Source organism: Aegilops tauschii, chromosome 4 (assembly GCF_002575655.3).
Source record: "Aegilops tauschii subsp. strangulata cultivar AL8/78 chromosome 4, Aet v6.0, whole genome shotgun sequence".
Classification (NCBI taxonomy): Eukaryota; Viridiplantae; Streptophyta; class Magnoliopsida; order Poales; family Poaceae; genus Aegilops; species Aegilops tauschii.
The window spans coordinates 117569267-117596106 of NC_053038.3; the positions used below are offsets into that span (position 1 = coordinate 117569267).

General features: G+C 44.4%; 3 protein-coding genes across 4 annotated transcripts; 1 reads left to right on the forward strand and 2 right to left on the reverse strand.

Annotated features, from left to right (window-relative positions):
* Window positions 1–12836: 12836 nt before the first annotated feature.
* Window positions 12837–14789, reverse strand: LOC109746009 (cyanidin 3-O-rutinoside 5-O-glucosyltransferase-like). The gene has a single exon (XM_020305122.4). The coding sequence runs from the start codon at window positions 14747–14749 to the stop codon at window positions 13265–13267; it is 1485 nt and encodes a 494-aa protein (XP_020160711.1). The 5' UTR covers window positions 14750–14789; the 3' UTR covers window positions 12837–13264.
* Window positions 14790–17516: 2727 nt separating this feature from the next.
* Window positions 17517–19063, forward strand: LOC109746008 (ubiquitin-like protein 5). 2 transcript variants are annotated; one of them, XM_020305120.3, is made up of 2 exons: window positions 17517–17883; window positions 18821–19063. In XM_020305120.3, exon 1 carries the CDS (start codon window positions 17651–17653, stop codon window positions 17870–17872), a length of 222 nt encoding a protein of 73 aa, XP_020160709.1. In that variant the 5' UTR covers window positions 17517–17650; the 3' UTR covers window positions 17873–17883; window positions 18821–19063. The 2 variants fall into 2 exon arrangements, with proteins under 2 accessions (XP_020160709.1, XP_020160710.1); XM_020305121.3 differs by having other exon boundaries at window positions 18826–19063.
* Window positions 19064–19280: 217 nt separating this feature from the next.
* Window positions 19281–21385, reverse strand: LOC109746011 (structure-specific endonuclease subunit slx1). Its single transcript, XM_020305125.4, has 3 exons — window positions 21080–21385; window positions 20329–20435; window positions 19281–19772 (listed from the first exon to the last, which is right to left on the reverse strand). The coding sequence occupies exons 1-3, from the start codon at window positions 21310–21312 to the stop codon at window positions 19609–19611; spliced, it is 504 nt and encodes a 167-aa protein (XP_020160714.3). The 5' UTR covers window positions 21313–21385; the 3' UTR covers window positions 19281–19608.
* Window positions 21386–26840: the final 5455 nt, after the last annotated feature.

Here is a 26840-nt window from a genome sequence, read left to right on the forward strand (position 1 = left end):
AGGCTCGTCAAGTTTAACCCGAGTATTCCGCGTGTGCAAAACTGGCTTGCACATGTTGTATGTGAACGTAGAGCTTATCACACCCGACCATCAAGTGGTATCTCAGCATGACGAACTGTAGCAACGGTGCATACTTAGGGAGAACACTTATACCTTGAAATTTAGTGAGGGGTCATCTTATAATGCTACCGTCGTACTAAGCAAAATAAGATGCATAAAGGATAAACATCACATGCAATCAAAATATGTGACATGATATGGCCATCATCATATTGTGCCTTTGATCTCCATCGCCAAAGCACCGTCATGATCTCCATCGTCACCGGCTTGACACCTTGATCTCCATCGTAGCATCGTTGTCGTCTCGCCAGCTATTGCTTTCACGACTATCGCTACCGCTTAGTGATAAAGTAAAGCTATTACATGGCGATTGCATTTCATACAATAAAGCGACAACCATAAGGCTCCTGCCATTTGCCGATAACTTTTACAAAACATGATCATCTCATACAACAATTTATATCTCCTCACGTCTTGACCATATCACATCACAACATGCCCTGCAAAAACAAGTTAGATGTCCTCTACTTTGTTGTTGCAAGTTTTACATGGCTGCTACGGGCTTCTAGCAAGAACCGTTCTTACCTATGCATCAAAACCACAACGATTTTTTGTCAAGTGTGATGTTTTAACCTTCAACAAGGACCGGCCGTAGTCAAACTCGATTCAAGTAAAGTTGGAGAAACACACACCCGCCAGCCACCTGTGTGCGAAGCACGTCGGTAGAACCAGTCTCATGAACGCGGACATGTAATGTTGGTCCGGGCCGCTTCATCCAACAATACCGCCGAATCAAAGTACGACGTTGGTGGTAAGCAGCATGACTATTATCGCCCACAACTCTTTGTGTTCTACTCATGCAAATAACATCTACGCATAGACCTGGCTCAGATGCCACTGTTGGGGAACGTAGTATCTCAAAAAAATTCCTACGATCACGCAAGATCTATCTAGGAGAAGCATAGCAACGAGCGGGGAGAGTGTGTCCACGTACCCTCGTAGACTGAAAGCGGAAGCGTTTAGTAACGCGGTTGATGTAGTTGAACGTCTTCACGATTCAACCGATCCAAGTACCGAACGTACGGCACCTCCGTGTTCATCACACGTTCAGCACGATGACGTCCCTCGAGCTCTTGATCCAGTTGAGGACGAGGGAGAGTTCCGTCAGCACGACGGCGTGGCGACGATGATGATGAAGTTACCGGCGCAGGGCTTCGCCTAAGCACTACGACGATATGACCGAGGTGTGTAACTGTGGAGGGGAGCACCACACACGGCTAAGACAAATCTTGGAGTGCTTTTGGGGTGCCCCCCTCCCACTTATATAACGGAGGGAGGGAGAGAGGCCGGCCCTCTAGGGGCACGCCAAGAGTATGGAGTCCTACTAGGACTTCCAAGTCCTAGTAGGAATCCCTTTCCTTTTCGGAGTAGGAGAGAAGGAAAGAGGGAAAGAGAGAGGGAGTAGGAAAAGGCAAGGGGGGCGCCGCCCCCTTCCCCTAGTCCAATTCGGACCCATGGGGGGGCGCCACCTCCCCTTGGCATGCTTCCTCTTTTCTCGTATGGCCCAATAAGGCCCATTACTTCTCCCGGTGAATTCCCGTAACTCCCCGGTACTCCGAAAAAACACCTGAATCACTCGGAACCTTTCTGATGTCCGAATATAGCCTTCCAATATATGAATCTTCACCTCTCGACCATTTCGAGACTCCTCGTCATGTCCGTGATCTCATCCGGGACTCCGAACAAACTTCGGTCATCAAATCACATAACTCATAATACAAATCATCATCGAACGTTAAGCGTGCGGACCCTGCGGGTTCGAGAACTATGTAGACATGACCGAGACACATATCTGGTCAAAAACCAATAGCGGAACCTGGATGCTCATATTGGCTCCTACATATTCTACGAAGATCTTTATCGGTCAAACTGCATAACAACATACGTCATTCCCTTTGTCATCGGTATGTTACTTGCCCGAGATTCGATCGTCGGTATCATCATTCCTAGTTCAATCTCGTTACCGGCAAGTCTCTTTACTCATTCCGTAATGCATCATCCCACAACTAACTCATTAGTCACATTGCTTGCAAGGCTAATAGTGATGTGCATTACCGAGAGGGCCCAGAGATACCTCTCTGATACTTGGAGTGACAAATCCTAATCTCGATCTATGCCAACCCAACAAACACCTTCGGAGACACCTGTAGAGCATCTTTATAATCACCCAGTTACGTTGTGACGTTTGATAGCACACAAGGTGTTCCTCCGGTATTCGGGAGTTGCATAATCTCATAGTCAAAGGAATATATATAAGTCATGAAGAAAGCAATAGAAATAAAACTGAACGATCAACATGCTAAGCTAACGGATGGGTCTTGTCCATCACATCATTCTCCTAATGATGTGATCCCGTTCATCAAATGACAACACATATCTATGGTCAGGAAACTTAACCATATTTGATTAACGAGCTAGTCAAGTAGAGGCATGCTAGGGACATTCTGTTTTGTCTATGTATTCACACATGTACTAAGTTTCCGGTTAATACAATTCTAGCATGAATAATAAACATTTATCATGATATAAGTAAATATAAATAACAACTTTGTTATTGCCTCTAGGGCATATTTCCTTCAAATATACTTAGATTTTGTTGTAGAATCCACCACGATATCTTGCTTGGAGCAATTCCAACTTATTTTGCCACTGTTCTACGTATACACAAAACCCCGATTATAATAAAAAATCACCAAATCAATGGCAAGATTGCATTGATGTAACTCTTTGCAGCCATCTCTTCATCATCTTCACACACGAGAAACATGTCCTTTAGTTCTACTCACGAACTTAAGGATATTTTTCACAAGATCAACACCTTGATCACTCCGGTATTGTGCTCGCAATTCTTTGGAGCACACGAGTTATCTGGTCATGTACATACCATGGTGTACATGATTAATCCAAATAGAGATGCGTATGAAATGTCACTCATGTGTTTTGCTCATCAATATTTTAGGTTATCGAGTCTTGCTTAAACCTTTTCCATGTGACCTCGCCAAGAACCCCGTTTTGACAGTTTCCATGCTAAACTACGTTAGTATCTTATCAATACATATTTTTTTCTTAGCCCTAGGAGGAGCTTCTATATCCATAGATTTAATGCCCAATACGCATGTTGCCTGGCCCAAGTTCTTCACTGAAAAACCTTTTTCAATGAAGTCCTCATTCATGTCAAGAAATTTACATAATTTCTAATCAACAATATGTCATCCACATAAAGTATTAGAAATGGTACGATGCTGCCACTTACTCTCTCCGTTCCTAAATGTATTTTTTTAGAGATTTCACTATGAACCACATACGGATGTATAGAAATGCATTTAAAGTGTATATTCATTCATTTTTCTCCGTATGTAGTTGTTGGGGAATGCAGTAATTTCAAAAGAATTCCTACGAACACGCAAGATCTATCTAGGTGATGCATAGCAATGAGAGGGGAGAGTGTTCTCTACGTACCCTCGTAGACCAAAAGCGGAAGCGTTATGACAACGCGGTTGATGTAGTCGTACGTCTTCACGATCCGACCGATCCTAGCACCGAAGGTACGGCACCTCCGCGATCTGCACACGTTCAGCTCGGTGATGTCCCACGAACTCTAGATCCAGCTGAGGTCGAGGGAGAGTTTCGCCAGCACGGTGGCGTGATGACGGTGATGATGAAGTTACCGACGCAGGGCTTCGCCTAAGCACTACAACTTTATGACCGAGGTGGAAATCTGTGGAGGGGGGCACCGCACACGGCTAAGACAACTGTCAACTTGTGTGTTCTAGGGTGCCCCCTGCCCCCATATATAAAGGAGCAAGGGGGAGGCCGGTCGGCCCCTAGGGCGCGCCCCCAAGAGGGGAATCCTACTAGGACTCCAAGGCCTAGTAGGAATCCACCAAGAGGGAGAGAGGGGAAGGAAGGAAGAGGGGGAAGGGAAGGAAAGGGGGGCGCCGCCCCCTTCCCTTAGTCCAATTCGGACCCAAGGGAGAAGGCGTGGCCAGCCCCTCCTAGCCCTTCCTCTCTTCCCACTAAGGCCCATAGAGGCCCATTAGATCCCCCGGGGGTTCCAATAACCCCCCGGCACTCCGATATATTATCCGGTGATCGCCGAAACTCATCCGATGTCCGAATAACATCGTCCAATATATCAATCTTTATGTCTCGACCATTTCGAGACTCCTCGTCATGTCCATGTTCACATCCGGGACTCCGGACTACCTTCGGTACATCAAAACACATAAAATCATAATACCGATCGTCACCGAACGTTAAGAGTGCGGACCCTACGGGTTCGAGAACTATGTAGACATGACCGAGACTCATCTCCAGTCAATAACCAATAGCGGAACCTGGATGCTCATATTGGCTCCCACATATTCTACGAAGATCTTATCGGTCAAACCTCATAACAACATACGTTGTTCCCTTTGTCATCGGTATGTTACTTGCCCGAGATTCGATCATCGGTATCTCAATACCTAGTTCAATCTCGTTACCGACAAGTCTCTTTACACGTTACGTAATGCATCATCCCGCAACTAACAAATTAGTCACATTGCTTGCCAGGCTTATAGTGATGTGCATTACCGCGAGGGCCCGGAGATACCTCTCCGAAACACGGAGTGACAAATCCTAATCTCGATCTATGCCAACCCAACAAACACCATTGGAGACACCTGTAGAGCATCTTTATAATCACCCAGTTACGTTGTGCCGTTTGATAGCACACTAAGTGTTCCTTCGGTGTTCGGGAGTTGCATAATCTCATAGTCAAAGGAACATGTATAAGTCATGAAGAAAGCAATAGCAACAAACTAAATGATCATCGTGCTTAGCTAACGGATGGGTCAAGTCAATCACATCATTCTCTAATGATGTGATCCCGTTACTCAAATGACAACACATGTCTATGGCTAGGAAACTTAACCATCTTTGATTAACGAGCTAGTCAAAGTAGAGGCATACTAGTGACACTCTGTTTGTCTATGTATTCACGCATGTATTAAGTTTCCGGTTAATACAATTCTAGCATGAATAATAAACATTTATCATGATATAAAGAAATATAAATAACAACTTTATTATTGCCTCTAGGGCATATTTCCTTCAGTCTCCCACTTGCACTAGAGTCAATAATCTAGACTACATTGTAATGATTCTAACACCCATGGAGTCTTGGTGTTGATCATGTTTTGCTCGTGAGAGAGCCTTAGTCAACGGGTCTGCAACATTCAGATCCGTATGTATCTTGCAAATCTCTATGTCTCCTTCCGACACTTGATGACGGATGGAATTGAAGCGTCTCTTGATGTGCTTGGTTCTCTTGTGAAATCTGGATTCCTTCGCCAAGGCAATTGCTCCAGTATTGTCTCAAAAGATATTCATTGGACCCGATGCACTAGGCATGACACCTAGATCGGATATGAACTCCTTCATCCAGTCTCCTTCATTTGTTGCTTCCAAAGCAGCTATGTATTCTGCTTCACACGTAGATCCCGCCACGACACTCTACTTAGAACTGCACCAACTGACAGCTCCACTATTCAATATAAACACGTATCCGGTTTGCGACTTAGAGTCATCCGAATCAGTGTCAAAGCTTGCATCGACGTAACCTTTTACGATGAGTTCTTTGTCACCTCCATAAACGAGAAACATATCCTTAGTCCTTTTCAGGTATTTCAGGATGTTCTTGACCGCTGTCCAGTGATCCACTCCTGGATTACTTTGGTACCTCCCTACTATACTTATAGCAAGGCATACATCAGGTCTGGTACACAGCATTGCATACATGATAGAACCTATGGCTGAAGCATAGGGAATGACTTTCATTTTCTCTCTATCTTCTGCAGTGGTCGGGCATTGAGTCTCACTCAACTTCACACCTTGCAACACAGGCAAGAACCCTTTCTTTGACTAATCCATTTTGAACTTCTTCAAAATCTTATCAAGGCATGTGCTTTGTGAAAGTCCAATTAAGCGTCTTGATCTATCTCTATAGATGTTGATGCCCAATATATAAGCAGCTTCAGCGAGGTCTTTCATTGAAAAATTCTTATTCAAGTATCCTTTTATGCTAACCAGAAATATTGTATCATTTCGAATCAGCAATATTGCATCCACATATAATATTAGAAATGCTATAGAGCTCCCACTCACTTTCTTGTAAATACAGGCTTCTCCAAAACTCTGAATAAAACCATATGCTTTGATCACACCATCAAAACATTTATTCCAACTCCGAGAGGCTTGCACCAGTCCATAAATGGATCACTGGAGCTTGCACACTTTGTTAGCATCCTTTGGATCGACAAAACCTTCTGGTTGCATCATATACAACTCTTCTTCCAGAAATCCATTCAGGAATGCAGTTTTGACATCCATTTGCCACATTTCATAATCATAAAATGCGGCAATTGCTAACATGATTCAGACAGACTTAAGCATCGCTACGAGTGAGAAAGTCTCATCGTAGTTAACTTCTTGAACTTGTCGAAAACCTTTCGCAACAAGTCGAGCTTTGAAGACAGTAACATTACCGTCAGCGTCAGTCTTCTTCTTGAAGATCCATTTATTCTCGATGGCTTGCCGATCAACGAGCAAGTCAACCAAAGTCCACACTTTGTTCTCATACATGGATCCCATCTCAGATTTCATGGCCTCAAGCCATTTCGCGGAATCTGGGCTCATCATCGCTTCCTCATAGTTCGTAGTTTCGTTATGGTCTAGTAACATAATGTCTGGAATAGGATTACCGTACCACTCTGGTGCGGATCTTACTCTGGTAGACCTACGAGGTTCAGCAGTAACTTGATCTGAAGTTTCATGATCACTATCATTAGCTTCCTCACTAATTGGTGTAGGAATCACTGGAAATGATTTCTATGATGAACTACTTTCCAATTCGGGAGCAGGTACAATTACCTCATCAAGTTCTACTTTCCTCCCACTCACTTCTTTCGAGAGAAACTCCTTCTCTAGAAAGGATCCATTCTTAGCAACGAATATCTTGCCTTCGGATCTGTGATAGAAGGTGTACCCAACAGTCTCCTTTGGGTATCCTATGAAGACACATTTCTCCGATTTGGATTCAAGCTTATCAGGTTGATGCTCGCTCCATTGTTCCGGAGAACGGAGTCTTAGTCATCTTGCCCATGAGGCATGGTTCGCAAGTATCAAGTGATTCCAAAAGCCCATCAGCATGGAGTTCCTTCATGCGCTTTACACCAATATGACCTAAACGGCAGTGCCACAAATAAGTTGCACTATCATTATTGAACTTATATCTTTTGGCTTCAATACTATGAATATGTGTATCACTACTATCGAGATTCAACAAAAATAGACCACTCATCAAGGGTGCATGACCATAAAAGATATTACTCATATAAATAGAACAACCATTATTCTCGAATTTAAATGAATAACCGTCTCGCATCAAACAAGATCCAGATATAATGTTCATGCTCAACGCTGGCACCAAATAACAATTATTCAGGTCTAAAACTAATCCCGAAGGTAGATGTAGAGGTAGCGTGCCGACTGCAATCACATCGACTTTAGAACCATTTCCCACGCGTCCTTAGCCAATCTTCGCTTAATCCGTAGCCCCTGTTTCGAGTTGCAAATATGAGCAACAGAACCAGTATCAAATACCCAGGCGCTACTGCGAGCATTAGTTAAGTACACATCAATAACATGTATATCAAATATACCTTTCACTTTGCCATCCTTCTTATCCGCCAAATACTTGGGGCAGTTCCGCTTGTGACCAGTCCCTTTGCAGTAGAAGCACTCAGTCTCAGGCTTAGGTCCAGACTTAGGCTTCTTCACTTGAGCAGCAACTTGCTTGCCGTTCTTCTTGAAGTTCCCCTTCTTCCCTCTGCCCTTCTTCTTGAAACGGGTGGTCTTGTTGCCATCAACACTTGATGCTCCTTCTTGATTTCTACATCCGCAGCTTTTAGCATTGCGAAGAGCTCGGGAATTGTCTTATCCATCCCTTGCATATTATAGTTCATCACGAAGCTTTTGTAGCTTGGTGGCAGTGATTGAAGAACTTTGTCAATGACACTATCATCAGGAAGATTAACTCCCAGTTGAGTCAAGTGGTTGTGGTACCTAGACATTCTGAGTATATGTTCACTGACAGAACTATTCTCCTCCATCTTGCAGCTATAGAACTTATTGGAGACTTCATATCTCTCAATCCGGGCATTTGCTTGAAATATTAACTTCAACTCCTGGAACATCTCATATGCTCCATGACATTCAAAACATCATTGAAGTCCCGGTTCTAAGCCGTAAAGCATGGCACACTGAACTATCGAGTAGTCATCAACACACGTCTGCCAGGCATTCACAATGTCTGCAGTTGCTAGCGCGGGTGGTACACCTAGTGGTGCTTCCAGGATGTAATTCTTTTGTGCAGCAATGAGGATAATCCTCAAGTTACGGACCCAGTCCGTGTAATTGCTACCATCATCTTTCAACTTAGCTTTCTCTAGGAACGCATTAAAATTCAACGGAACAGAAGCACGGGCCATTTATCTACAACAACATAGACATGCAAAATACTATCAGGTACTAAGTTCATGATAAATTAAAGTTCAATTAATCATATTAATTAAGAACTCCCACTTAGATAGTCATCCCTCTAATCATCTAAGTGATCACGTGATCCAAATCAACTAAACCATGTCCGATCATCACGTGAGATGGAGTAGTTTTCAATGGTGAACATCACTATGTTGATCATATCTACTATATGATTCACGCTCGACCTTTCGGTCTCAATGTTCCGAGGCCATGTCTGCATATGCTAGGCTCGTCAAGTTTAACCCGAGTATTCTGCGTGTGCAAAACTGGCTTGCGCCCGTTGTATGTGAACGTAGAGCTTATCACACCTGATCATCACGTGGTGTCTCGGCACGACGAACTTTCGCAACGGTGCATACTCAGGGAGAACACTTATACCTTGAAATTTAGTGAGAGATCATCTTATAATGCTACCGCCGAACTAAGCAAAATAAGATGCATAAAGGATAAACATCACATGCAATCAATATAAGTGATATGATATGGCCATCATCATCTTGTGCCTTTGATCTCCATCTCCAAAGCACCGTCATGATCACCATCGTCACCGGCGCGACACCTTGATCTCCATCGTAGCATCGTTGTCGTCTCGCCAACTATTGCTTCTACGACTATCGCTACCGCTTAGTGATAAAGTAAAAACAATTACAGGGCGATTGCATTGCATACAATAAAGCGACAACCATATGGCTCCCGCCAGTTGCCGATAACTCTGTTACAAAACATGATCATCTCATACAATAAAATATAGCATCATGTCTTGACCATATCACATCACAACATGCCCTGCAAAAACAAGTTAGACGTCCTCTACTTTGTTGTTGCAAGTTTTACGTGGCTGCTACGGTCTTAGCAAGAACCGTTCTTACCTACGCATCAAAAACCACAACGATTTTTCGTAAGTGTGCTGTTTTAACCTTCAACAAGGACCGGGCGTAGTCACACTCGATTCAACTAAAGTTGGAGAAACTGACACCCGCCAGCCACCTGTGTGCAAAGCACGTCGGTAGAACCAGTCTCGCGTAAGCGTACGCGTAATGTCGGTCTGGGCCGCTTCATCCAACAATACCGCCGAATCAAAGTATGACATGCTGGTAAGCAGTATGACTGTTATCGCCCACAACTCTGTGTTCTACTCGTGCATATAACATCTACGCATAGACCTGGCTCGGATGCCACTGTTGGGGAACGCAGTAATTTCAAAAAAAATCCTACGAACACGCAAGATCTATCTAGATGATGCATAGCAACAAGAGGGGAGACTGTTGTCTACGTACCCTCGTAGACCAAAAGCAGAAGCATTATGACAACGCGGTTGCTGTAGTCGTAGGTCTTCACGATCTGACCGATCCTAGCACCGAAGGTACGGCACCTCCGCGATCTACACACGTTCAGCTCGGTGATGTCCCACGAACTCTAGATCCAGCTGAGGTCGAGGGAGAGTTTCATCAGCACGACGGCGTGATGACAGTGATGATGAAGTTACCGACGCAAGGCTTCGCCTAAGCACTACAACGATATGGCCGAGGTGGAAATCTGTGGAGGGGGGCACCGCACACGGCTAAGACAACTGTCAACTTGTGTGTTCTAGGGTGCCCCCTACCCCCGTATATAAAGGAGCAAGGGGGAGGTCGGCCGGCCCCTAGGGCGCGCCCCCAAGAGGGGAATCCTACTAGGACTCCAAGTCCTAGTAGGAATCCACCAAGAGGGAGAGAGGGGAAGGAAGGAAGAGGGGGGAGGGAAGGAAAGGGGGGCGCCGCCCCCTTCCCTTAGTCCAATTCGGACCCAAAGGGGGGCGCGGCCAGCCCCTCCTGGCCCTTCCTGTCTTCCCACTAAGGCCCATAGAGGCTCATTAGATCCCCCGGGGGTTCCGATAACCCCCCGGCACTCCGATATTTATCCGGTGACCCCCGAAACTCATCTGGTGTCCGAATAACATCGTCCAATATATCAATCTTTATGTCTCGACCATTTCGAGACAACTCATCATGTTCGTGATCACATCCGGGACTCCTAACTACCTTCGGTACATCAAAACACATAAACTCATAATACCGATCGTCACCGAACGTTAAGCGTGCGAACCCTACGGGTTCGAGATCTATGTAGACATGACCAAGACTCATCTCTGGTCAATAACCAATAGCGGAACCTGGATGCTCATATTGGCTCCCACATATTCTACGAAGATCTTTATCGGTCAAACCGCATAACAACATACGTTGTTTCCTTTGTCATCGGTATGTTACTTGCCCGGATTCGATCGTCGGTATCTCAATACATAGTTCAATCTCGTTACCGGCAAGTCTCTTTACTCGTTCCGTAATGCATCATCCCGCAACTAACTCATTAGTCACATTGTTTGCAAGGCTTATAGTGATGTGCATTACCGAGAGGGCCCAGAGATACCTCTCCGAAACACGGAGTGACAAATCCTAATCTCGATCTATGCCAACCCAACAAACACCATTGGAGACACCTGTAGAGCATCTTTATAATCACCCAGTTACGTTGTGACGTTTGATAGCACACTAAGTGTTCCTCCGGTATTCGGGAGTTGCATAATCTCATAGTCATAGGAACATGTATAAGTCATGAAGAAAGCAATAGCAACAAACTAAACGATCATCGTGCTAAGCTAACGGATGGGTCAAGTCAATCACATCATTCTCTAATGATGTGATCCCGTTAATCAAACAAGAACACATGTCTATGGCTAGGAAACTTAACCATCTTTGATTAACGAGCTAGTCAAAGTAGAGGCATACTAGTGACACTCTGTTTGTCTATGTATTCAAGCATGTATTAAGTTTCCGGTTAATACAATTGTAGCATGAATAATAAACATTTATCATGATATAAGGAAATATAAATAACAACTTTATTATTGCCTCTAGGGCATATTTCCTCCAGTAGTCCACCTAGTGAAATCTCTACAAAGACTTATATTTAGGAACGGAGGGAGTACTTTCTTGTAAACACAAAACATTTTCGTCATTCATGATGAAGCCAAACCCTTTGACCACTTCATCAAAACAAATATTCCAATTCCTTGATGCTTGCTTCAGTTAATAACTGGACCTTTGAAGTTTGCACACCTCTCTAGCATCCTTTTGGTTGTAAGAATCCTCGGGTTGTATCATATACAAGTTCTTGTTTCATTTTTCGTTTAACGAAAGCCGTTGTGAAGTTCATTCATCATATTTCGTACTTGAAATGTGTAGCAATTGCTAGTGTAACCCAAACTGGCTTAAGCATCGCTACAGCGACACGATCTTGTCATAGTCAACTCCTTGAACTTATCGAAAACCATTTGCAGCAAGTCAAGCTTTATGAATGTAAATATTTTCATTCGCGTCGGCTTATAGGTCAATTTCTATTCTTTAGGCTTTACGCCTTCTAGAGGGTCTGCAAAGTTCCAAACTTGATTTTTGTACATGAATACTGTCTCGGATTACTTGGCATTTAGCCAATTCCTGGAGTCAAGGCCATTATTCCTCTTTGTATATCACAGGTTTATCAATGTCTAATAACAATATCTTGTTTGCCTACCACAACGGTTTGCACGGCTTTTGCCTGCATTGTGTGGTTCAGCTACAAGTTCAACCGAAATCTCTACGTATCAGTAGTAGTGGAAATTTGCGTTAATCATGGTTTAGGTACCGTACTATGTAATCGGCGTTCTTCCAGTGAATTTAACTACCTGAATTTTTCGATTTATCAACAAATATGAGTGTTCTTCCCCACTTCGAGAGTGGCCAAGCGCCTACTCTGAAATCCGGGCCTAACACCATGACAGAACCTTGAGGCGATAAACGTAGCAGTCTGGAAAAAAACTGATCCATGGATAGAATTCGCTTTCGATCTTTCCTTTTGTTTTTGCCCACCCAACATTGGTTCAAGTGTTTTTGGCTGAATTTCCGTTGATTAATTGGACAGTTTTCTTTTACTTAATCAACAGACCCATACCTTTAGACTCGGCTAAAAAGTCGAGGAAATTACCCTTGAAAGGAAATAGGCTGATTATAAGCCTATTTATTTTCTCTTTTCTTATTTTATTTATTTTTCTGAAGAAAAAGGTTTAGTGTGAATGGATTTGCATAGTAAAAATAAACAGCCATTACAAGCCTGAAACAAAACATGCAACTTAATTTGCGCTCAGGTGATAGAAATGAATATCCTCGAGGGCTTGGTTAAGAGTAAGCAGAAGAATCTTATGGAAATAGCATGGAATAAGGTTTGATTCTATTCATGGGATTCCGTAAATATCCCATTTCAAAAATCGAAACGACCGTGACTTTTTGGAGATTGGATGCAGTTACCCCGCAAAAAAAATGGATGCAGTTACTAATTCAGGATCTGGCATGTACACAATGAAAACTTCATTCTCAATTCTACCAGAATTTTTATGAAAGCTTTTAGTCTTTATTTTTTACTGTATTAAGGGAATTATTCAGCGTGTGAAAAAGGATTTAAGATTCGTGTTTATACTCTCTCTTTTTTGGCATCAACGGCAAAGATGTAGACGCTGAGCAGACTATTATTTTGTCCATGGCTAGCTTTAGTTGCTCCTTAGAGACTCCAGTTCTTGCACTCTTTTGACGAAGCTCCGGAGGCTTCTCTCGGACGGCCCACCGGCGGCCACCGCCTCCCTTGCCCTCTCCTTCCAAGCCCTCGAGCTCGCGGCTATCGCAGCGGCCATGTCGCCGCTGCCGACAGCCAGCTCGACGCACCTCGCCAGCTCCGCGCCGGTCAGCACCCCGTCGGCCTCGCGCTCCGCCCGGACGGCCACGCCCCATTCCTCCGCCAGCAGGTGCGCATTCACCGGCTGGTCCGACCAGCTCGGCGCCGCCACGGCCGGCACGCCGCACGCCACCGCCTCCAGGGTCGAGTTCCACCCGCAGTGCGTCACGAAGCACGCCACCGACGGGTGCGACAGCACTCGCACTTGATCGCACCACTCCACCACCATTCCTTCTGGCACGGCCGCCGCCGTTTCCAGGAGGAGGCGGTCCACCTCCGGCGAGCGTCCCTCCCGCCGCACCACCCACAGATACGGCCGATTGAGGCGCCGTATGCCGTGCAGGATCTCCTCCGCCTGCCGCTCGCTGTACGTCAGCAGGCTCCCCCACGACACGTACACCACCGACTTGGGTGGCTGCGCGTCCAGCCACGCCATGTACCTCTTCTCCTCGTCCTGCGCGAACAGATGAATGGTCTGATCTTCCCCGGCTCCGGCAAGAGGAACAACGGGGGCGCCGATGGCGAAGACGTCGCCCAGGTACGGCCGGATCGCCTCCAGCGCCGTCTCTTCCAGGGCTTCGAACGTGTTCACCAGCACCATGCACGGCTTCATGATGACCTCCTCGTCGTCCATCTGCTCAAACATCTCGCGGAAACCTCGAACGATCATCTGGGAAAGGTCGTCCCCGGTGCCCGTGGCGTCGTCGGCCAAAAAAGACGGCATGTCGCGGCCCATTCTCATAGGCCGGCGGAGGCCCGGCAGGGTGGCCTCGTACGCCGGGTCAGCGGCGTGGGCGGCGATGCCGCCCTCGCCATGCCCGTGGAAGTAGTGGTAGTAGGCGACGAGCGCCGTGGCCGGCTGGATCCAGTATACGGCGAGCGGCAGGCCGTGCGCGCGCGCGACCTGGACGACCGCCGGCATGTTGAGCGTGCAGACGACGCACGTGACCGGGCGGCCGGCGGCGGCGAGGCGGCGCACCAGGGCGGAGAGGCTGTCGCAGGACGCTCTGCGGCGGCGCGCCGTTTCGTCGCCCGAGCCCGTGGGCCAGCTGCCGTCGTCTTGGCCGTCGGAGAAGGGGGCGTAGGAGATGACGCCGTCGCTGACCTCCTGGTCGTCGGGAGAGGAGGAAGGGAACATGCGGCGGTGGCCGAAGAGGGGCACCGAGAGGGTGGCCGTGGCGCCGTCGATGGCGGCGAGACGGCGGGCCAGGGCGCGCGCCGGGTTGAGGTGGCCCTGGATGCCGTACGCCGCCACGAGGAAGTGGGTGCCGTGCTCCCCGCGTACCGCCGCCGGCTGGGCCATCACGTACGTCGTTGGTGTCGGATCGATGCTTGCCTTGTGATGTACGTAATTGACTCGGCTTGAGAGCTAGTGAAGGTTTAAAAAGTTGAGAGTCGCGCATTAGCGTCCAAAGCAGTGCAGGTTTCCTGAAATCCCGGTGTGCATTGCAAAGCAAAGACTCCGCAGGTATTGATGACATGCGGGGTAAGCAATTCCGACATTGTTTAGTTTGATTGATACGGCCGGCCGGCGACGATGGGACAAAGATGAGCATGTTTCTGCTTTTACTATACTTCACGTGTCGGAATTGTGTAACAACATGTCCGACCGTTACTGCTTATGTTCCATCAAAATCCAAGGAGATGTTGCTGATCACCAGCACGACGTTACTTCTTGTATAATGGCCGAACACAGATGAGACCCAGTCCATGTATGTATAAAATATGGGTGTGGCTAGGTCTCAGTCGACTGAGATTTAACTAAGTCTTAGTCAAGTGACATAACATGCAAGAAAGAAACTGAAAAACTGAAAATAAAATTTTGCATGGATCTCAATGTAATATCTCACGAATATAGCATCGACTGAGACTTCGTTAAATCTAGTTGACTGAGACTTAGCAAGACTGATAAAGTATCAGTTTAGCTATACGTTAGTCGACTGAAAATCCGGTTTGGGTCAGTCGATTTTCTCTAGAGGCGCCGGAGGGAAGGAAGAAAGAGCCGCAGCGGGGGCTCGTCAGAGAGGCTACCCCATTATCTATCTTAGGGTTTCGGGTGGGGCGGTGGTGTGGGCTTCGCCGGAGAAAAACTCGGCGCAGGGGAGGGGGCTAGAGGAATGGCCGGGGGCGGCAGAAGACCGGCGGTGGGGGCGGTTCCATAGAGGGCGGGGCGACGAGGCGGCTCGGGAGCGCCGCCGGCCACGAGCAGTGGTGGCCGGCAGTTCGGCCTGAGCTGGATCGGGCAGGTGTGGGAGGAAAAAGAGAGACAGTACATGTGTTTTGAGGTTGAAGATGAGCATTGTATGTTGGATCTTGATCCAATGGTTGAGATGGGAAGAGATGAATCGACTGACAGTTTTTCTGTTTTCAATTGACTGACGTCTAGCCATTCCCACAAAGTATAACTCATCGGGCATACCATTTTGTTGACATTCATCGGGCATACCATTTGGTTCTCTCTGTTAGCGAACTGATCCTTGGATGCCTTGCATCTTAACTTGTCATCGCTCTCCCCTCCTCTCCCCCACATCCTATATACATAAGAAGTTGATCTCCACTATCCTATTTATCTCAACATGCACACATGCCACCTCATCAAAGGCCCACCACTATATGCATGATAATTTTTTTTCATTATTAGTTGACCTCATGCACACTACTTTTCACCTCACCACACATGCCGCCTTATGAAAAGTCTACTCAACATGCATGAAAAAATAGTTTTCCATTACGTTACACCACATTTTTAAAATATTTTCTGACTACACAATAATCAAACACAATATATAATATTTAGTTTTAGCTTTAGTTCATATATTATTAATTCAACGATGGAAGCTTCACACAATCAAATCACCGAAATATATTGCAATCGATTCCCGCAGCAACGCGTGGGTTATTCTCTAGTTTTGCAGCACTTAGCCCCGCTTCTCTCAGCCCTTGCAGCGGTGTCGGCGTCCTTGCAGAATCTACTGTGATCCCATGCAACACAGACGGCTAGTCCTTGAAACATGGGCACCCCTGGCTTGCAGCAACCGAGGTGACTGGCATTGTGGAACTTGACTCCGGCGTCCGCTTTTGTAACTGTGGGTGTTGGTCTATAGGTAGAGCGAGGACCGGAGGAGATGTAGTGGTGGTGTTGGGAGGCTGTTAGGCAAAGCTATGCGGAGAGAGCACATTATGAGAGATTTGTGGATATGGGCAGAATGGTGGGCGATGACAATGATGAGCTGGCTCGATTGACAAGGTTCTAGAGAGGGTGGACCAAAGAAAGCTTGTGGCACCGTACAATTAAGCTCCATGCGACAGCAACACACATAAAGCGGGTTAGTATAGATATCTTTTTAGATGTTGAACCGACCATACGTGAACACTGCCGATACATGGCTTATTCATTACACTTCTTCCACGATGTCGCATCACGAATTCCACGATGTTGCATGACAAAGGCAAAAAAAAACAAAAACTCAAAGTGCAAGGACCGAAAACGCTAGTTGGCTTGGGTAAGGTGGGCATGAGCCAAAGGTCATCCCTCAGCCGGCGGCGGGCGCAACAATCTGGGAAGGTTTGGCTATTGTCATACCTAAACCTTGCATTGTATACTACTACGTGTACATAATACTTGATTCAAGATTGAGTTGGATCGCATATGTTGGTAACCTTCGTCACGCCTAGAAATTACTTCGAACACTGCCCTCAGCCCGGCTCAAAGGGGATTGGAACTCCATGCAAGCGGCGTCATGAATAATGACGGTATCGAGTAACCGGAAGTGTCGTCTTGGAGAAGACCATCGGAGTCTTTTTTTTTTTGCGAATGACCATCGGAGTTACATCATCGACACCAATGGTAGATTTTGAGTATGAAATACGGCAGTATAATGTGCCATGTGAAGGAAGGAAACAAATTGTTCTCAACGTTTTTCGCCGGTCGATAGTAATATAATCGGACGGTTTTATCAAAGAAGGGTGCAGGGCGTCAGCGCTGACGTGGCCTGATCAGGACGCCGAGACCAGGTGCCGTACGGCTGCGTGGAATCTACGCCGTCTATTTCCCTCTGGACGAACAGAAAAGACAAGGACGGCTCCCTCCTGCGACCAGACCACCACCCCCAATTCTCAATCGAAAAGCACAAGGCCGCTGCAGCTCTCGCCGGGGCTAGGGTTTGGTCGATCGATCGATCAATCGACGCGAGCGGGAGCGAAGATGATCGAGGTGGTGCTCAACGACCGCCTGGGGAAGAAGGTGCGCGTCAAGTGCAACGAGGACGACACCATCGGCGACCTCAAGAAGCTCGTGGCGGCGCAGACCGGGACCAGGGCCGAGAAGATCCGCATCCAGAAGTGGTACACCATCTACAAGGACCACATCACCCTCGGCGACTACGAGATCCACGACGGCATGGGCCTCGAGCTCTACTACAACTAGCCTCCGGCCATGTATGTTGTTATTCCCCTCGCCTTTGCACATGATTCCTTTTTATTACTACTCATAAGGGTTTGGTATCTATGTGAATATGGTTCTCCTTCTGTTGTCCGGATGAGAATCTCAAATTAAGCATCTATTAGCGCTATGCCAAACATGAAGACGCCTGTTTTCTGTTCGATTTTCAGTTTGTATGCAAAGTCAGAATTCTTGAACCATGGTCATATGTTGACCTCAAGTGCAATGAACTAGAAATTGTGGGTTTCCGTTTTACCGTGAGTTCCTAATTGAAACGCTGCTTTGCTAATTGAGAATGATATGCTTGCGTGTGTTATAGTTATCAGATGGTGGTGGTAGATTGGTTGATTTAGTTCATGAGGTTTATCCCCTTGTTGATTCTTGTAGTGTTAGCAAAAACACCAGGGATTGCTTAGGAGAACTTTTCTTACTGGCTTTTGTGTGCTACTTGTTCGTTGTTAGGTTCTAGTGAACTCGATTGATTTATTAATGGATGGGAATATTTTAACATAGCAAGATAACTTTGCTGTGATTGATTATGTTAACTACTGTAATCTACAGCTGTAACATTATATTTAGGAACAGAGGTAGTAGAAAGTAACTAAACAGACGCTTTGTTTGGTCATGAAAGCTGAATTTATTTGCCTATTTACCGAGTGATGCATCTGAAGGAGAGTAATTTAAAAAGTTGACCATCAAATGCTTCATGCTCGAACTTGATAATTCATTTACAGTACCTCCCTTGGTTTTGCTGACATGGCACTGCTTTGCTCTGTGTTTGCAAAGAAAATAACCAAAATCTTCCATGCAAGTACATGTTGAAATTATGCTCTGTTTTGCTTTCCGTGTTTAGTCCGACGAAAACAAAGCTGATTTTGCGTATTGAATTTATATGCCTATAATTCACTGCAGCTAATCATCGCTCTGTTGCAGTGCAGGTTGGTCACCTATTGTTGCCTGCGATGATAGCTTTGGTTGCATTCCAGTCCCAGTGTCTTCAGAGCTCAATGTGTGGGCTGAACTTCAGCGAGCTACTATATAAGTAGTGCATTATTGTACCCATGATGATTATTGACAGCCTGAACATACTTTTCCTGTGATCGACCTGCGAATCTAATGTGCTGTTACTGTGAAGTTTATAAATAACATAAACTGTCTTACCTGGGGTTGTGATAATGGCAGTATTACACTGTTACATCATGTTGTTATGTTAAGGCATTTGCTCTGCTTAGTTTGCACTCGTTTTCTCTTTGGTTTCCTAGTCAGATAACACAGGCGCACTTAGCTCTTATAGAAGTTCAAAGTTAGGTAACTATGTTTGGTTTTCATTCAATGAACATGCTCAAATTTCATACTAGTCCTAAAATGCTGAGACGCAAATAAGGAGTATATCTCAACATGAAACGCAAGGATCGATCATCATACAAAAATACATCTTACACCATTCTTATCCATCCCAGGCTAAACAATGCCTGATGCTGTCAATAAATAGCACAGACAAAAAAAATTGCAATCACCAGCTCACTCGATTCAGCTGCCTTCTTAGCAAATACAGTTGCCAGCATGATCATTTGAGCTGCAAGACATGGGAACTTTTTTTGTACAAAACCATGGAAGCAGAAAAGCCTCTACAAAAAAACCTCGCCAACTTCATAAGTTAATGGGCAATTTCTTGCATAGTAAAACATGTGTACATACATACAACAATTGGTGAAACGACCTCAGCTTGAGTGCCATTTGATGTTGAGGTGGTTGCAATCCAGAATGGTTTTTACTCTGCTCAGTGCCACTTCCCGGTGCTGCAACACTGAGTTCAAGCCAGGCTCACTCCTCTTCCGTGTCATCTTCTTCGAGATGTTCTTCCATTTCGACTCAAACTCACATGCTGAAGAAAAAAGAATCGTAAATAGAACATCTTGCTTAGTTTAAACTTGAGCACGGAATTGGCAATTTTCTTTCGCTGTAAGAATTGCATATGCTCTTGCAAGGATGCACGTATATTATGAAGTATTCATTCTGTGTTCAAAAGTGTCAATAGACTAAAAAAATCAAATTTGTTGACCAAGTTAATATTTCTCTAATGTGAAGAGAGGGAAAGAAAGCCAAAATAAATGGCATAGGTCTATGCCAAAGGATGAATTAATCAGCAAACCGTCATAACTGAATGATCATTAAACTAAACAAAGTAAGAACGCATGTATGTGTTTTTGTAGGATAAACATAGCTTCACAACCATTCGGCCTGGATGGTGAATTGTCTCAAAAACAATGGAAAAAAAACATAGCTTCACAGGGTAACTGGAAGTTCAATGTAATGACGGGTGGCAGAAGAATTCTACATAAAGTTGCGTACAAACTAGAGCATGGTGTGCGATTCTAGTAATACGCCACTCTCACTCAAAGCATGAAGCTGTAGAAAGATGAGATTTTTACTTTACTAACCTTCACTTCTGTTGGTGAAGCCTTCGACAAGGCATGCGAGATTCCATGGCCTCCCAGCAGAAGAGGCTTTGGCACCACCTTTTAACTCGCCATTATGTTGTCTCAAGCTAGAAAAAGAATGATCCGTTCTTTAAGAAATAAGAACTTAAGCCATGTGATTAAACATAGTATTCTTTTTTGTGTGTGTTCGTGTTGGAGTACTTTCTAACCTTTTAGAACTGTCAATGCACCCCAACACGAACACACACACACAAAAAGTATCTCAAGCGTGTATTTCCTACTTCCTCCGTTTTTAAATATAAGTCTTTTTAGAGATTTCAAATGAAATACCACATATGAATGTATATAGACATATTTTAGAGTATAGATTCACTCATTTTGCTTTGTATGTAGTCACTTGTTGAAATCTTTAGAAAGACATATAGGAGTATTTAAGAACGGAGGGAGTACAAGGCTACAGCCTGAGCAAGACAAGACAGCCTAAAAAACAATCATGACAGCGACAATATTATTCAGGCTTTTACTTGTTTTATTTTCCAGGGAATCATCAGCAAAACACCAAAATTGTGGAAGCAGTATTATCGCTGAATCTTCTTTAGTGTCGAGCTAGAACGAAATTGCAGTTTCTCGAGAGGATTACAACCAAATGGAGGAATCAATTTGAAAGTTCATCCAATTCACCAGAGCCACCTGAGGCTATATCAGGCTAAAGAGTAGAAACCCGAAAGGAGAAAGGGGGAGGAGGAACCACCGGCGAGGGAAGTCGGTCGTGACGCCGACGTATGTGCGGGGAGCCAGGGAGGAGGCGATGAGGTAGACGCACCACGGCGCCGCCTCCTTTTTCTTCTTGGCGGCCTTGGGCGGTGGATCTCCGGACGCGGGGGCGGGGGAGGCCGATACCGAGGAGGGGGTGGCCTTGCAAGACTTCGGAGGGAGGGTGGTGCGGGGAATTTTGGCGACCCGGAAGGTGGCGGAGAGGCTCATCTCTCACCTCGCCGGCGACGGGGGGGCCTCCTCTCCAGGGGAAGGGGAAGCATCCATGGACGAAATTTACGAAATGGAGACTTGGAGTATAGGGCTTCTCATCAATGGGCCGCCGAGGGTTGTTGTTCATGGGCCGTAACAAAAGTCTGCTCATTTGCCGAGCGAGACCATATGGGCCGTAACTGCAAAGCCCCCTGTCCACACATCTTATCATACCTAAAAAAAAAAGAGGTATTTGCAGGAGCTTCAGGATGTTCATGCTATACTGGAACCTGCAGATTATTGTGCATCGGGAGCTGTGATCACCGATGACTGCGATAGATGATGAGTTCTTTCGGCAGGGCAACCATAGTACATTGTGCCTGAGAGAGCAATGCCGCGGCGCATGCGCTCACTCGAGCGAGTTACAGAAGGAAGCTGTCTGAGGTGTGGCTAGATAAACCCCCTGTGTTTCTTATCCCTTCACTTGTAACAGACATGATCCTAGTTTAATAAAGGTTGCAAAAGTTAAAAAAACAAGAGCTAAGTTCAAAAAAACAATTCTTGAAAAGCTCTGGCACTAGCCAAGGAATTGGTCATGAATAGAGTGCGAATCTCATCTGACTGTCTGAGAGTTATAAACAACCTGAAAAAGCTCGGTTCATCTTGGTGAGTATTGCATGATCTTACAGGAGATCAACGAGAGGAAGAAGAAGCTTCAGAGCTGTGAGATCGTCCACGAGGAACACACAAGCAATGGTGAGGCACTTAGGTTAGCTAGAATGGCCACTACCCTAGACATTGGCCGAAATATGTGGCTCATCGATCCACCGGATCATCTTTGTATTCCCCTAAACATTGATACATGAAATGAAGTGTGTTGTTCTTCTCAAAAATAACAATATGAGAGGTTAGTTTTGAAAGGATCGATACGGTCGACTAGAGGGGGGGTGAATAGGAGAGTACAAATTTTAATCTTTCTTGTCAATTTTAAGGTTTAGCGGATAAATAGGGTTCACTAGATATGCAACTAGGTGAACACAACCTATATGACAAGCAAGCTTAAAGCAAGATATGCTAGACAACAATCTAATTAGCAAGCCAACAAGCATACAAGGCAAAGTAAAGTGCGGGAAAGGATTAACCACAAGTGAGGCGAGGACACAGATTTTATCCCAAAGTTTACTCTTCCTTGGGGAAGAGCTACTCTCCGTTTAGAGCGGTGCCGGAGCCAAAGCTTGCAGAACGCCACGAAGGCTCACCGTAGTCTCTTTCGAGTCACCCCAACGGATGAGCCTCGAATCACTCGGGGTTGGTCTTGAAGGCTGATGTCTACTACACAACCTTCTTCTTGTAGACTCGTGTTGGGCTTCCAAGCGCAGAGTTTTGTAGGACAGTAGCAAATTTCCCTCAAGTGGATGACCTAAGGTCTATCAATCCGTGGGAGGCGTAGGATGAAGATGGTGTCTCTCAAACAACCCTGCAACCAAATAACAAAGAGTCTGTTGTGTCCCCAACACACCCAATACAATGGTAAATTGTATAGGTGCACTAGTTTGGTGAAGAGATGGTGATACAAGTGTAATATGGATGGTAGATATAGGTTTTTGTAATATGAAAATATAAAAACAGCAAGGTAGCAAGTGATAAAAGTGAGCGAAAACGGTATTGCAATGCTACGAAACAAGGCCTAGGGTTCATACTTTCACTAGTGCAAGTCTCTCAACAATGATAACATAATTGGATCATATAACAATCCCTCAACATGCAACAAAGAGTCACTCCAAAGTCACTAATAGCGCAGAACAAACGAAGAGATTATTGTAGGGTACGAAACCACCTCAAAGTTATTCTTTCTGATCGATCTATTGGGCTATTCCTATAAGTGTCACAAACAGCCCTAGAGTTCGTACTAAAACAACACCTTCAGACACACATCAACCAAAACCCTAATGTCACCTAGATACTCCAATGTCACCACAAGTATCCACGGGCTTGATTATACGATATGCATCACACAATCACAGATTCATCTATTCAAACCAACATAAAGAACTTCAAAGAGTGCCCCAAAGTTTCCACCGGAGAGTCAAGACGAAAACGTGTGCCAACCCCTATGCATAAGTTCACAAGGTGACAGAACCCGCAAGTTGATCACCAAAACATGCATCAAGTGGATCACATGAATATCTCATTGTCACCACAGATAAGCACATGCAAGACATACATCAAGTGTTCTCAAATCCTTAAAGACTCAATCCGATAAGATAACTTCAAAGGAAAAACTCAATCCATTACAAGAAGGTAGAGGGGAAGAAATACCATATGATTCAACTATAGTAGAAAAGCTCGCGGTACATCAAGATCGTGCCAAATCAAGAACACGAGAGAGAGAGAGAGATCAAACACATAGCTACTGGTACATACCCTCAGCCCCGAGGGTGAACTAGTCCCTCCTCGTCATGGAGAGCGTTGGGATGATGAATATAGCCACTGGTGATGATTTCCCACTCCGGCAGGGTGCCGGAATAGGATCCCAATTGGTTTTTCGTGGCTACAGAGGCTTGCGGCGGCGGAACTCCCGATCTAGGTTCTGTTCTAGAGGTTTTGGGATATATAAGAGGTGTTGGCGTCGAGAACAAGTCTGGGGAGTCCACGAGGAGCCCACAAGGACGGAGGGCGCGCCCAAGGAGGTAGGGCGCGCCCTCCACCCTTGTGGAGGCCTTGTGGCTCTTCTGGCCCAACTCTTTTGCTTCGGGGGCTTCTTCTGGTCCATAAAAAATCACCGTAAATTTTCAGCTCATTTGGACTTCGTTTGATATTCCTCTTCTGCGAAACTCAAAAACAAGGAAAAAACAGAAACTGGCACTGGGCTCTAGGTTAATAGGTTAGTCCCAAAAATCATATAAAATAGCATATAAATGCATATAAAACATCCAAGATAGATAATATAATAGCATGGAACAATAAAAAATTATAGATACGTTGGAGACGTATCAAGCATCCCAAAGCTTAATTCCTACTCGTCCTCGAGTAGGTAAATGATAAAAATAGAATTTTTGATGTGGAATGCTATCAAGTGCACAAGTTTGATCAATGATAATTTCAATCACTTTTTCTAGCATCATTGTATATCATAACAGTAGCTCATATCATAAAGCTTTTCATGATCAAGTAACAAGCTATTCACATGTTAAAGCATAGACCATAAACTTTCTTGAAAACTAACAAACTATGTTCTCAGTCATCAAACAATTGCAATTCATCCCACATACTCAACTATCATATAGTCTTCCATGATTGCTACCACCCAAAGCATATTTTTAGAACAAATAGCATCCATTGAACACAGAGAAAGATAGGGGCTTAATGTCTCGCCTCCCAACTTATTTATCATATAGATAATTGTCAACAATAATAATTCATGATCAAATATATTTGAATGGCCATATATGCTTAGATCTTTCCCCATCACATGATGCTTGCCAACTAAAGAGTAGGTTGGAATGAGAAGGAATACTACCGACTCTTGCATAAAAGTAAAAGATAGGCCCTTCGTAGAGGGAAGCAGGGATTTGCAGAGGTGCCAGAGCTCGAAGCTTTTAAAATAGAGATGAATATAATTTTGAGAGGTATGCTTTCATTGTCAACATAACAATCAAGAGTTCCCAATATCTTTCATACTAGATACATTATAGGCGGTTCCCAAACAGAAAGGTAAAGATTTTACTCCCCCTCCACCAACAATCACATTCCACGGCTGGTCCGAAACAACGGGTACCGTCCAACTATCAACAATCCTGGGGGAGTTTTGTTTAATTATTTGCGACTTTGTTTTTGATCTTTTAATCATAGGACTGGGCATCCCAATTACCAACCACTTTCTCGTGAATGATGAGCGGAGTCCACTCATCGTGAGAATAACCCACCTAGCATGGAAGATAATGACAGCCCCTAGTCACTACATTAGCGATTCGGGCATACAAAACAGATTATTATTTGAAGGTTTAGAGTTTGGCACATGCAGATTTACTTGGAACGGCAGGTAAATACCGCATATAGGTAGATATGGTGGACACTCATGGAAGAAACTTGGTTCAAGGAATTTGGATGCACAAGTAGTCCGCTTAGTACAGAGATTTAGGCTAGCAAAAGATTCTAAATAGCAAGCACCACATGTTGGAGGATCCATGACAATATAACTTCTATACAAATATACCCAAACATAACTCATTAAGTCGTCTTCCTTGTCCAACTTCAACTAATTTGCTCATGTTTGAAAATAATTAATGGGGCTCACAATCATAGAAGATGTCCAAGATAGTATATGTATATGTATATGTGAAAGCTCTCTTCCTTCAATATTCTTTCATGAATTGTTCAAGTGAGCAATACTATGTTTGCTAACTTTCAATAAATTTACCACCTCTACGTCTTATATGTGAAGTCATTACTCCCCATGGGATAAGCATATGGAACATATATAATTTCAGATTTATGATATTCAAATTATTCAACCATTTACTCATAGGATATAAGTGAAGCACACGAGTAAATGACAAACTACTCCAAGAAGATAAAAGTGAAGATCAATGAGTAGTCAAATAATTATTTAGCTATGTGAAGACTCTCTCTCATTTAAAAATTTCAGATCTAATGTACTTTATTCAAATAGCAAGCAAAACAAAATAAAATGACATTGCAAGGATAGCACATATCATGTGAAGAAGCAAAAACTTAGGCTCAACCGAGGCTAACCGATGATTGTTGATGAAGAAAGGTGGGATGCCAACCGGGGCATCCCCAAGCTTAGATGCTTGAGACTTCTTGAAATATTAATTAGGGATGCCTTGGGCCTCCCCAAGCTTGAGATTTTGTGTCTCCTTAATTCCTTTCATATCATAGTTTCCTGGAATCTTAAAAACTTCATCCACACAAAACTCAACAAGAACTCGTGAGATAAGTTAGTATAAATCCATGCAAAACCTTATCATTCTCTACTGTATAAAATCACTAAAATTATTATTTGATATTGCCTACTAAATGCCTCTGCATATTTAACAGTCCTATCCTCAAATAGAACCATTAAACAAGCAAACATATGCAAACAATGCAAACATAATAGCAATCTGTTTAAACAGAACAGTCTGTAAAGAATGCAAGAGGAACCATACTTATTTAACTCAAAAAAATCTGAAAATTTACCGCACTGTAGAGAATTTATCATAGTTTATTGTGCAAAAAATTTCAACATTTTATCACATTTTGAATTTTCTAGGGAATTTTGGCAATAGCGACAAACTTTCTGTTTTGAAACAGCAACTCATATACTTGCAAATTGTGCATGATGAAGGCTATCCTTGACACTTTTATTGAAATAAAAGATACAAAACATTACTCTAAATAACAGCAAGCAAATATAAATAAAATAAAATGACGCTCCAAGCAAAACACATATCATGTGGTGAATAAAAATATAGCTCCAAGTAAGGTTACCGATGATTGAAGACGAACGAGGGGATGCCATCCGGGGCATCCCCAAGCTTAGT

Bases quoted from the DNA above. Each gene is read 5' to 3' on its own strand.
- LOC109746008 (XM_020305120.3), top strand. From the start codon at position 17,651: ATGATCGAGGTGGTGCTCAACGACCGCCTGGGGAAGAAGGTGCGCGTC.
- LOC109746009 (XM_020305122.4), bottom strand. From the start codon at position 14,749: ATGGCCCAGCCGGCGGCGGTACGCGGGGAGCACGGCACCCACTTCCTC.
- LOC109746011 (XM_020305125.4), bottom strand. From the start codon at position 21,312: ATGAGCCTCTCCGCCACCTTCCGGGTCGCCAAAATTCCCCGCACCACC. The intron at 20,436-21,079 runs GTGGTTCCTCCT...TTCTTTTTCTAG, and splicing joins ACGACCGACTTCCCTCGCCG to CTTGAGACAACATAATGGCG. The intron at 19,773-20,328 runs GTTAGTAAAGTA...TTTTTTCTTCAG, and splicing joins CTTCACCAACAGAAGTGAAG to CATGTGAGTTTGAGTCGAAA.